We start from the raw sequence: 11,915 nt of genomic DNA on the forward strand, positions 1-11,915 counted from the left end.
CCCCTAGTTACGGGCCGAAACACTTGACTGAGGGGGGGGGGCTTCTTCTCTGAAGACCTTTTATGGTCCAGCTCTCCCTGGAGTTTCTTATCACTGTCTTTATTACCAAGTGTACGGGCGTCACAAAGAATATTGGGAGGGGTGGAGGAGGGGGGGGGGGGCAATACATAAAGAGGTAAGAAACGTAAATCGAAAAAAATTTGTGGTGATGATGGTGGTCATGGTGGTGGAGGTCAGTTGTCATGGTGATGGTGGTGGTGGTATCCTCTCATTCATCCATCCGTTCCTCCCTTCCTCCCTCCCTCCCTTCCTCCCTCCCTCCCTTCCTTCCTCCCTTCCTCCCTCCCTCCCTCTCTTCCTTCCTCCCTCCCTCCTTTCCTCCCTCCCTTCTTCCCTCCCTTCCTTCCTTCCTTCCTCCCTCCCTTCCTTCCTTCCTTCCTTCCTTCCTTCCTTCCTCCCTTCCTTCCTTCCTTTCTTCCTTCATTCATTCCTTCCTTCATTCATTCATTAATCCATTCACTGATTCATTCAGTTGTGGTGGTGGTGGTGGTGATGAAGATGATGGCAGTGATGATGATGACAATGATGATGGCTCTATTTCTCCCTCTCTCACCCTGTCTCCCTTTCTCTCCCTCATTCTCTCTTTCCCCCCTCTCTCTCTCCCTCTACCCCCCTTCTCTCTCAGTCTCCCCTCTCTCATCCCCCCCTCTCTCTCTCTCTCCCTCTCCCCCTCCCTCTCCCCTCTCTCATACCCCCTCTCTCCCTTCTCTCTCTCTCTCTTCCTCTCCCTCACTTCTCTCTCTCACACCATCGCCAGTGCTTTGAATAACACAGTTGATAGCGGTGATCTTCTCCCCCTTCCCCTTCCCCTTCCCCACCCCCACAGATGGAGAACAACACGTTGGCAGAGGTGCTAGTCCTTCACAACGTCAGCAAAGCGGACGCCGGAGAGTACACGTGTTACATCGGCAACAACATCTCCAACCTCCGTCTGACGGCCATCTTGACGGTCATTGAGGAGGGTCAGTGGGGGTGGGGTGGGTTGTGGTGTGGAGGGATGTGTTGGGTTGGGGTACGGGTGGTGCAGGATGGGGTGTGGGTTGCAGTGGGTGGGTTATTGTGTGGTGGGGTGGGGTGGGTTGGCGTGGTTTTGGTTGTGGCGGGATGGGTTGTAGTGGGGTGGGTTGTAGTGGTGTGGGTTGTAGTGGGATGGGTTGTAGTGGGGTGGGTTGTAGTGGGATGGGTTGTGGTGGGGTGGGTTGTAGGGGTGTGGGTTGTAGTGGGATGGGTTGTGGTGGGGTGGGTTGTAGTGGTGTGGGTTGTAGTGGGATGGGTTGTGGTGGTGTGGGTTGTAGTGGGATGGGTTGTGGTGGTGTGGGTTGTGGTGGTGTGGGTTGTAGTGGGATGGGTTGTGGTGGTGTGGGTTGTGGTGGTGTGGGTTGTAGTGGGATGGGTTGTGGTGGTGTGGGTTGTGGTGGGGTGGGTTGTGGTGGGATGGGTTGTAGTGGGATGGGTTGTAGTGGTGTGGGTTGTAGTGGGATGGGTTGTGGTGGTGTGGGTTGTAGTGGTGTGGGTTGTAGTGGGATGGGTTGTGGTGGTGTGGGTTGTAGTGGGATGGGTTGTGGTGGTGTGGGTTGTGGTGGTGTGGGTTGTAGTGGTGTGGGTTGTGGTGGGGTGGGTTGTGGTGGGGTGGGTTGTAGTGGGGTGGGTTGTAGTGGGGTGGGTTGTGGTGGGGTGGGTTGTAGTGGGGTGGGTTGTGGTGGGGTGGGTTGTAGTGGGATGGGTTGTAGTAGAATGGGTTGTGGTGGTGTGGGTTGTGGTGGGATGGGTTGTAGTGGGGTGGGTTGTGTTGGTGTGGGTTGTAGTGGGATGGGTTGTGTTGGGGTGGGTTGTGGTGGTGTGGGTTGTATTGGGATGGGTTGTAGTGGGATGGGTTGTAGTGGGGTGGGTTGTGGTGGTGTGGGTTGTAGTGGGGTGGGTTGTAGTGGGATGGGTTGTAGTGGGGTGGGTTGTAGTGGTGTGGGTTGTAGGGGTGTGGGTTGTAGTGGTGTGGGTTGTAGTGGGATGGGTTGTAGTGGGAGGTTGTAGTGGGATGGGTTGTAGTGGGATGGGTTGTAGTGGTGTGGGTTGTAGTGGGGTGTGTTGTAGTGGGGTGTGTTGTAGGGGTGTGGGTTGTAGTGGGATGGGTTGTAGTGGGATGGGTTGTAGTGGGATGGGTTGTAGTGGTGTGGGTTGTAGTGGGATGGGTTGTAGTGGGAGGTTGTAGTGGGATGGGTTGTAGTGGGATGGGTTGTAGTGGGGTGTGTTGTAGGGGGGTGGGTTGTAGTGGGGTGGGTTGTAGGGGTGTGGGTTGTAGTGGGAGGTTGTAGTGGGATGGGTTGTAGTGGTGTGGGTTGTAGTGGGGTGGGGTGGGCTGTAGTGGGGTGGGTTGTAGTGGGGTGGGGTGGGTTGTAGTGGGGTGGGTTGTAGTGGGAGGTTGTAGTGGGATGGGTTGTAGTGGGGTGGGTTGTAGTGGGGTGGGGTGGGCTGTAGTGGGGTGGGTTGTAGTGGGGTGGGTTGTAGTGGGAGGTTGTGGTGGTGTGGGTTGTATTGGGATGGGTTGTAGTGGTGTGGGTTGTAGTGGGATGGGTTGTAGTGGGAGGTTGTAGTGGGATGGGTTGTAGTGGGATGGGTTGTAGTGGGGTGGGTTGTAGTGGTGTGGGTTGTAGGGGTGTGGGTTGTAGGGGTGTGGGTTGTAGTGGGATGCGTTGTAGTGAGATGCGTTGTAGGGGTGTGGGTTGTAGTGGTGTGGGTTGTAGTGGGATGCGTTGTAGGGGTGTGGGTTGTAGTGGGGTGGGTTGTAGTGGGATGGGTTGTGGTGGGGTGGGTTGTAGTGGTGTGGGTTGTAGTGGGATGGGTTGTGGTGGGATGGGTTGTGGTGGGGTGGGTTGTAGTGTGGATGGGTTGTGGTGGGGTGGGTTGTGGCGTGGTTTGTTGTGGTGCGGGTTTTAGTGAGAAAGGTGGTGGTAGTGGTGGTGTTTTTAGACACCCCTGACTGATTGATTGACACAGGGGAGAGCCTGGTTGTTGGTGGTGGTGGTGGTGGTGGTGAGGCAGATGGTGTTGCTGACAGGAGAGAGCCTTGTGGTTGGTGGTGGTTGTGGTGGTGGTGCAGTTGTTGTTGTCGTTGCTGACGCAGGGGAGAGCCTGGTTGTTGTTGGTGGTGGTGGTTGTGGTGGTGGTGCAGTTGATGTTGTCGTTGCTGACACAGGGGAGAGCCTGGTTGTTGTTGGTGGTGGTGGTGGTGGTTGTGGTGGTGGTGGTGGTGGTGGTGGTGGTGGTGCAGTTGATGTTGTCGTTGCTGACGCAGGGGAGAGCCTACCGTTCGAACCCAAGTGCGCCCTGCACATCCGGCGTCAGGTGTTGGTGGACAACACGTACGGCTGTCAGACCACGGAGCCCGTGGAGATCACGTACTGCATGGGGTCCTGCGGTCGATCCTACTTCATCCCCACCATGCTGACCACTGATGACAAGGACATGCAGGTCTGGATGGGGTGTGGGTGGGTGGATGGGTGGGTGGACTGATATAAACGGGAAGATAGGTGTATTAATGGATGGGTGGGTGGGTGGATGGATGGATGGGATCGAGAGGATGTGTATGAGAGATAGGTATGTGATGGATGGGTGGGTGGATATGTATATGAACTAATGAAGGGATGGGTGGATGGATGGATTAACGGATACGTATCAGAAGGAAGGGATGGATGAATGGGAGGATAAGTATATGAATTGATGGATGGATGGATATATGAACAAATGGATGGATGGGTGGATATATGAACAGATGTATGGGTGGATATATGAACATATGGATGGATGGATTGATGTATTAACAAATGGATGGAATTATGGATGGATGGATATATGAACAAATGGATGGATGGATATATGAACAAATGGATTGATATATTAACAAATGGATGGATGGATATGTGAACAAATGGATGGATGGATGAATGTATTGATATATGAACAAATGGATGGATGGATATATGAACAAATGGATGGATGGATATATGAACAAATGGATTGATACATTAACAAATGGATGAATGGATTGATATATGAACAAATGGATGGATGGATGGATGAATGGATTGATGCATGAACAAATGGATGGATGGATGAATGGATTGATATATGAAGAAATGGATGGAATTATGAATGGGTTGATATATGAACAGATGGATGGATGGATATATGAACAGATGGATGGATTGATATGAACAAATGGATGGATGGACGAGTGTATTGATGTATGAACAAATGGATGGAATTATGAATGGATTGATATATGACCAAATTGGTTGGGTGGATATATGAACAAATGGGTGGATGGATATATGAACAAATGGATTGATACATTAACAAGTGGATGAATGGATTGATATATGAACAAATGGATTGGCATATTAACAAATGGATGGATGGATGAATGGATTGATACATGAACAAATGGATGGATGAATGGATTGATATATGAACAAATGGATGGATGGATATATGAACAAATGGATGGATGGATGGATTGATATATGAACAAATGGATGGATGGATGAATGGATTGATATATGATCAAATGGATAGATATATGAACAAATGGATGAGTGGATTGATATATGAACAAATGGATGAATATATTAACAAATGGATGGATGGATGAATGGATTGATACATGAACAAATGGATGGATGGATGAATGGATTGATATATGAACAAATGGATGGAATTATGAATGGAGTGATATATGAACAAATGGATGGATGGATGGATATATGAACAAATGGATTGATATATGAACAAATGGATGGATGGACGAGTGTATTGATGTATGAACAAATGGATGGAATTATGAATGGATTGATATATGAACAAATGGATGGATGGATGGATGGATATATGAACAAATGGATGGATGGATGGATACGTATAATATGAAGAAAGGGATGGGTGACTGAATAAAAGGGAGGATAGGTATATGAATGAAGGAATGAATGGATGTCATTGATGTGTTTTGGTATTAACAGCTGCAGCAAATATTGTTTGGCCCTCTGCTGGTTCTAACAGTTCTAACAGGTGTGTTTTTTCCACAGTGTCTGTTACTTCTAACAGGTGTGTTTTTTCCACAGTGTCTGTTACTTCTAACAGTTCTAACAGGTGTGTTTTTTCCACAGTGTCTGTTACTTCTAACAGGTGTGATTTTCCACAGTGTCAGTTACTTCTAACAGTTCTAACAGGTGTGTTTTTCCACAGTGTCTGTTACTTCTAACAGTTCTAACAGGTGTGTTTTTTCCATAGTGTCTGTTACTTCTAACAGTTTTAACAGGTGTGTTTTTTCCATAGTGTCTGTTACTTCTAACAGTTCTAACAGGTGTGTTTTTTCCATAGTGTCTGTTACTTCTAACAGTTCTAACAGGTGTTTTTTCCATAGTGTCTGTTACTTCTAACAGTTTTAACAGGTGTGTTTTTTCCACAGTGTCTGTTACTTCTAACAGTTCTAACAGGTGTGTTTTTTCCATAGTGTCTGTTACTTCTAACAGTTCTAACAGGTGTGTTTTTTCCATAGCGTCTGTTACTTCTAACAGTTTTAACAGGTGTGTTTTTTCCACAGTGTCTGTTACTTCTAACAGTTCTAACAGGTGTGTTTTTTCCATAGTGTCTGTTACTTCTAACAGTTCTAACAGGTGTGTTTTTTCCATAGTGTCTGTTACTTCTAACAGTTGTAACAGGTGTGTTTTTTCCATAGTGTCTGTTACTTCTAACAGTTCTAACAGGTGTGTTTTTTCCATAGTGTCTGTTACTTCTAACAGTTCTAACAGGTGTGTTTTTCCATAGTGTCTGTTACTTCTAACAGTTCTAACAGGTGTGTTTTTTCCACAGTGTCTGTTACTTCTAACAGTTCTAACAGGTATGTTTTTCCATGGTGTCTGTTACTTCTAACAGTTCTAACAGGCGTGTTTTTTTCATAGTGTCTGTTACTTCTAACAGTTCTAACAGGTGTGTTTTTTCCATAGTGTCTGTTACTTCTAACAGTTCTAACAGGTGTGTTTTTCCCATCGTGTCTGTTACTTCTAACAGTTCTAACAGGTGTTTTTTCCATAGTGTCTGTTACTTCTAACAGTTCTAACAGGTGTGTTTTTTCCACAGTGTCTGTTACTTCTAACAGTTCTAACAGGTATGTTTTTTTCCATAGTCTGTTACTTCTAACAGTTCTAACAGGTGTGTTTTTCCATAGTGTCTGTTACTTCTAACAGTTCTAACAGGTGTGTTTTTTCCATAGTGTCTGTTACTTCTAACAGTTCTAACAGGTGTGTTTTTCCATAGTGTCTGTTACTTCTAACAGTTCTAACAGGCGTGTTTTTTTCCATAATGTCTGTTACTTCTAACAGTTCTAACAGGTGTGTTTTTCCATAGTGTCTGTTACTTCTAACAGTTCTAACAGGTGTTTTTTTCCATAGTGTCTGTTACTTCTAACTGTTCTAACAGGCGTGTTTTTTCCATAGTGTCTGTTACTTCTAACAGTTCTAACAGGTGTGTTTTTCCACAGTGTCTGTTACTTCTAACAGTTCTAACAGGTGTTTTTTCCACAGTGTCTGTTACTTCTAACAGTTCTAACAGGTGTGTTTTTCCATAGTCTGTTACTTCTAACAGTTCTAACAGGTGTGTTTTTCCATAGTCTGTTACTTCTAACAGTTCTAACAGGTGTGATTTTCCATAGTGTCTGTTACTTCTAACAGTTCTAACAGGTGTGTTTTTTCCACAGTGTCTGTTACTTCTAACAGTTCTAACAGGTGTGTTTTTTCCATAGTGTCTGTTACTTCTAACAGTTCTAACAGGTGTGTTTTTTCCATAGTGTCTGTTACTTCTAACAGTTTTAACAGGTGTGTTTTTTCCACAGTGTCTGTTACTTCTAACAGTTCTAACAGGTGTGTTTTTTCCATAGTGTCTGTTACTTCTAACAGTTCTAACAGGTGTGTTTTTTCCATAGTGTCTGTTACTTCTAACAGTTCTAACAGGTGTGTTTTTTCCATAGTCTGTTACTTCTAACAGTTCTAACAGGTGTGTTTTTCCATAGTCTGTTACTTCTAACTGTTCTAACAGGTGTTTTTTCCATAGTGTCTGTTACTTCTAACAGTTCTAACACGTGTGTTTTTTCCATAGTGTCTGTTACTTCTAACAGTTCTAACAGGTGTGTTTTTTCCATAGTGTCTGTTACTTCTAACAGTTCTAACAGGTATTTTTTCCATAGTGTCTGTTACTTCTAACAGTTCTAACAGGCGTGTTTTTCCATAGTGTCTGTTACTTCTAACAGTTCTAACAGGTGTGTTTTTCCACAGTGTCTGTTACTTCTAACAGTTCTAACAGGCGTGATTTTCCATAGTGTCTGTTACTTCTAACAGTTCTAACAGGTGTGATTTTCCATAGTGTCTGTTACTTCTAACAGTTCTAACAGGTGTGTTTTCCATAGTGTCTCTTACTTCTAACAGTTCTAACAGGTGTGTTTTTTCCACAGTGTCTGTTACTTCTAACAGTTCTAACAGGTATGTTTTACCATAGTGTCTGTTACTTCTAACAGGTGTGTTTTTTCCACAGTGTCTGTTACTTCTAACAGTTCTAACAGGTGTGTTTTTCCACAGTCTGTTACTTCTAACAGTTCTAACAGGTGTGTTTTTCCATAGTCTGTTACTTCTAACAGTTCTAACAGGTGTGTTTTTTTCATAGTGTTTGTTACTTCTAACAGGTGTTTTTTTCCACAGTGTCTGTTACTTCTAACAGTTCTAACAGGCGTGTTTTTTTCCATAATGTCTGTTACTTCTAACAGTTCTAACAGGTGTGTTTTTCCCATCGTGTCTGTTACTTCTAACAGTTGTAACAGGTGTGTTTTTTCCATAGTGTCTGTTACTTCTAACAGTTCTAACAGGTGTGTTTTTTCCATAGTGTCTGTTACTTCTAACAGTTCTAACAGGTGTGTTTTTTCCACAGTGTCTGTTACTTCTAACAGTTCTAACAGGTATGTTTTACCATAGTGTCTGTTACTTCTAACACTTCTAACAGGCGTATTTTTTCCATAGTGTCTGTTACTTCTAACAGTTCTTACAGGTGTGATTTTCCACAGTGTCTGTTACTTCTAACAGTTCTAACAGGTGTGGTTTTTTTCCATAGTGTCTGTTACTTCTAACAGGTATGTTTTACCATAGTGTCTGTTACTTCTAACAGTTCTAACAGGTGTGTTTTTACCTGGCAGGCTAACCATCTGAACCAGACGTGCCAGTGCTGTGTGGGGCTGGTGCAGGGAATACGGATCGTCCCTCTTCAGTGTCCCTTCGGGGAGACACGCCGTGGGTTCTTCACCCTGCTCAGAGACTGCCAGTGCCAGAGCTGTTCTCTTGAAGGTGGCGGTTGTGGTCTGTGGGTGGGGGTGGGAGGGGTGGGGGTGATTGTGTGTGTGTGTGTGTGTGTGTGTCTTTGTGTCTGTATATTATGTATGAGAGAGGGAGGCGGTAGGGTGTGTGTGTGTGTGTGTAATGTTTGAGAGAGGAAGGGGCGGATGATGATGATGATGTGTGTATGTTTGTGCGTGCGCGCGCGCGTGTGTGTGTATGAGTGTGTGTGTGTGTGTGCGTGCGTGAGTGTGTGTGTGTGTGTGTTTGTGGGTTATTATGTCTAAGAGAGAAAGGGGGTTGAGGTGGTATAGCTCTGCGTGTGTGCTTGTGTGTGTGTGTGTGTGTGTGAGTGAGCGTGTGCGTGTGTGTGTGTGTGAGTAAGTGCGTGTGTGTGTGTGTATGTGCGCGCGCGCGCATTGTACATGCATGATGGCTCTCACATGACTTGGTATCCACTGTGCAGGCGATTTGCTGAACAGACGACCAATCGAAGGAGCCGTCTCTCTTCCTCCCTAAACCCCACCGACCAATGGGCGAGGCGGACACATTGTGCTCATGGCCATGCATTTGTCGTCTGTGTCTCTGCGTGCCCATGAAGAAGGAAGATCTTTTCAGAGTGTTTAACAAACACCAGGAAATTTCAGTCCAGCCATTTGCAAAGTGTATTGCCGTAGCGTGGAAACTTCGGCGAAGAATGAAAAGTAGTACTTACTGTTGTTCATAGTGTGTATGGATTTGTGCGAAGGCAGTGACGCTTCCTTTAGTAACTGAACAGAACTGAACTGTTGTTTCTAAAGAAATTTGATTTTGTGTAGACTGCTACGTATGCAAATTCTTTTTTTTACTTTCTGCATTGTTTCGTGATTTCTTCACAGCACAGTTGAAAATGGATGATCGACGATATATAGTTGTTGTTTTTTTTTCTTTGACAATGGATTTTCTTTGATTGTATGTTTCTGAATAGTTGTTTGCACCATTGTTTTTGGCTTTTGTTGTGAGTTGTAGCCCTTGTTATCAGGGCTGTGAAGCTGTTGACAGAAAAGGTTTCTGCGTTCTGTGTGTGTGTGTGTGTGAGCTTGCTTTGTGTATTTTGTTGTTGGTGACGGTGGTGGTGTTTTTGCTGTTGTTGCTACTGCTGTTTTTGATGTTTTGCTGTTGTTGTTTTTTTGTTTTATTTTTTTGGAGGGTGGGGGTCGGGGGGGGGGGCAGAATATTTGTATGTGTGTGTGTTTGTGTCTGTGTGTGCATCTGTATGTGTGTTTGTGTCTGTGTGTGCATCTGTATGTGTTTGTGTCTGTGTGTGCATCTGTGTGTGTGTTGTTGTTGTTGTCGTGTGTGTGTCGTTGTTGGTGGTGGTGGTGTTTTGTTGGGGTTTTTTGTTTGTTTTTGTTTTTTGTTATTTTTATTGTGGCCGTTATCTGCATTTCTCTACAAATTTCAGCTTTTGATCCCCATTTTCCCCCAGTCTCAGACATTGTTGGTTCCACAAAATATGCTGTTCTATGCTTTGATTGGCAGTTTAAACGTCTGTATTAATGTGCCCTAGTTGTTGTTTTTCTGTTTAGCAAAAAAGCGATGTATTAAGGCAAGAGGATCATTCTTATTTATTTTTAACTTTGATAGATGCGGGTGTGCTTGCGTGTGTGTGTGTGTGTGTGGTTGGAGAACATGTATTGAATGGGTTTACCTTGCTGTTATTGTATTTTTCATCTCTCTGTCTCTCTCTCTCTCTCTCTCTCTCTCTCTCTCTCTCTCTCTCTCTCTCCGCAGTGTTAGATAGCAATACTATATCATCCGCGAACAGAAGAATGAACAACTCTAATAAATCAGGCAAAAACTGAATTCCACGAATACCACTGATTTCAACTGCTGATGCAATTTCGTTAGCAAACGACGAAAACAATATAGGGCTTAACATACAACCGTGCCTTAGGCCAATGGGACAATCAAAAAATTCAGTTAACTTATCTTCAATACGTACGCAAGACGTAACACATTTATACATAGCAATGATGGCAAAAACATCTGAACTCTGAAGGTCAATCGTATGTTCACTTGCTGAAGAATGGCTCTGTTTACAGTATTCGTAAACTCTGCGTTTATATATTTAATGCCCTGAAGATACGACAGGAATTCTGTGACAACAATGATGAAAGTTAGCATTAAGTTACTATGCACAAGAAGCACTTTTGTTCTACAGGTTTAAGTTAGTATGTATTTGACATTTTGTTGTCGCTGCGTGATCACCATATTGTGTACTTTTGACCTCTTTCTAGGGGCCGGAGGCCTAGAGATTAAAGTTTTGTTCTTGTTCTCTCTCTCTCCGTGTCTCTGTCTCTCTCTCTCTCTCTCTCTCTCTCTCTCCCTCTCTCTGTCTGTCTGTCTGTCCCCTTCTCCGTGTTTCTCTATTTCTATCTGTATGGAGATAGATAGACAGATGTCTCTTCTCCCCCCCTCTCTCTCTCCCTTTGTATCTCTCTCTCTCTCTGTATCTCTCTCTCTCTGTATCTCTCTCTCTCTGTCTCTATCCGTCTGGTTTATCTATCTCAGTATCTATTTCTGTCCCTCTCACCACCACCACCCGCCTCTCTCTCTCTCTCTCTCTCTCTCTCTCTCTCTCTCTCTCTTTCTCTATCCGTCTATCTCAGTATCTATCTATCTATTTCTGTCCCTCTCACCACCACCACCCGCCTCTCTCTCTCTCTCTCTCTCTCTCTCTGTATTTCCCTCTCTCTCTCCCTCCGCCCTCTTCTCCTCTACTCCTTCTCTCTGCCCCTCCCTCCATCCCTCACTATTCTCACCCTTGGTTCAACTGTCTCTACACACACTGTGTGTTCCTTATTTTGTCCTGTTCACCCTCAATGCTTTCCCTTTCAATTCTTTTTTTTTTTACTGGAGTTCGCTTTTCATGTAAAATAACATTTTGGCTCCAAGGATTTGTTGCTGTGTGACTTTGTTGGATGGAAAATTTCAACCAGTTATCATTGCTGTACAAATAAAGCTTCCACGGCGCCGTGTTATGATTATCAAGTGTGTTTTTTTTCTTTTTGTTTCACGGTTTGGTGGTTGTTGTTGTTGTTTTTTGTTGTTGTTGTTGTTTCAGCTTTTACCCGTTTCGAGCGATAGTGTTCTCTTGTGTGTTCGTACATACTCAAGTGCGCGCGTGCATTCACTGTGTGAATCATACGAACGTGCGCACACTTCAAGTTACACTATTACAAAATCTAACACACACTGACGTACATACGCACACGCACACATGCATACGCACGTACACACACACACACACACACACACGGGAAAAAAAACGCGTGCACATCCACACAAACTCAAAAAATAGAAGAAAATATGGAAAGGAAAGAAAGCAAAAATGAAAGAAGTGAATTAGATCTTTTTGAAGGGGGGTTGGGTGCATGTGGAAGGTAGAAATGCAATCAACCTGCCATCCCTCTTTGAAAACTGTTTCTCTCGTTATATCCATAGACATAT

The 11,915-nt window shown here is 44.4% G+C and overlaps 1 protein-coding gene across 2 annotated transcripts in view; it reads left to right on the plus strand.

Moving 5' to 3' along the window:
* The window catches only part of LOC143301893 (fibroblast growth factor receptor 4-like), a 42,647-nt gene extending 31,191 nt beyond the window's left edge, over window positions 1-11,456 (plus strand). For both annotated transcript variants that reach the window (XM_076616322.1, XM_076616323.1), the window contains exons 6-9: window positions 887-1,022; window positions 3,350-3,525; window positions 8,288-8,435; window positions 8,890-11,456. In XM_076616322.1, coding sequence (XP_076472437.1) covers window positions 887-1,022; window positions 3,350-3,525; window positions 8,288-8,435; window positions 8,890-8,942 — 513 coding nt within the window. In that variant the 3' untranslated portion in view covers window positions 8,943-11,456. The remainder of the gene's footprint in view (window positions 1-886; window positions 1,023-3,349; window positions 3,526-8,287; window positions 8,436-8,889) is intronic.
* The last annotated feature ends 459 nt before the right edge of the window (window positions 11,457-11,915 follow it).

This window comes from Babylonia areolata, chromosome 28 (assembly GCF_041734735.1).
Source record: "Babylonia areolata isolate BAREFJ2019XMU chromosome 28, ASM4173473v1, whole genome shotgun sequence".
In the NCBI taxonomy this organism is placed as follows: Eukaryota; Metazoa; Mollusca; class Gastropoda; order Neogastropoda; family Buccinidae; genus Babylonia; species Babylonia areolata.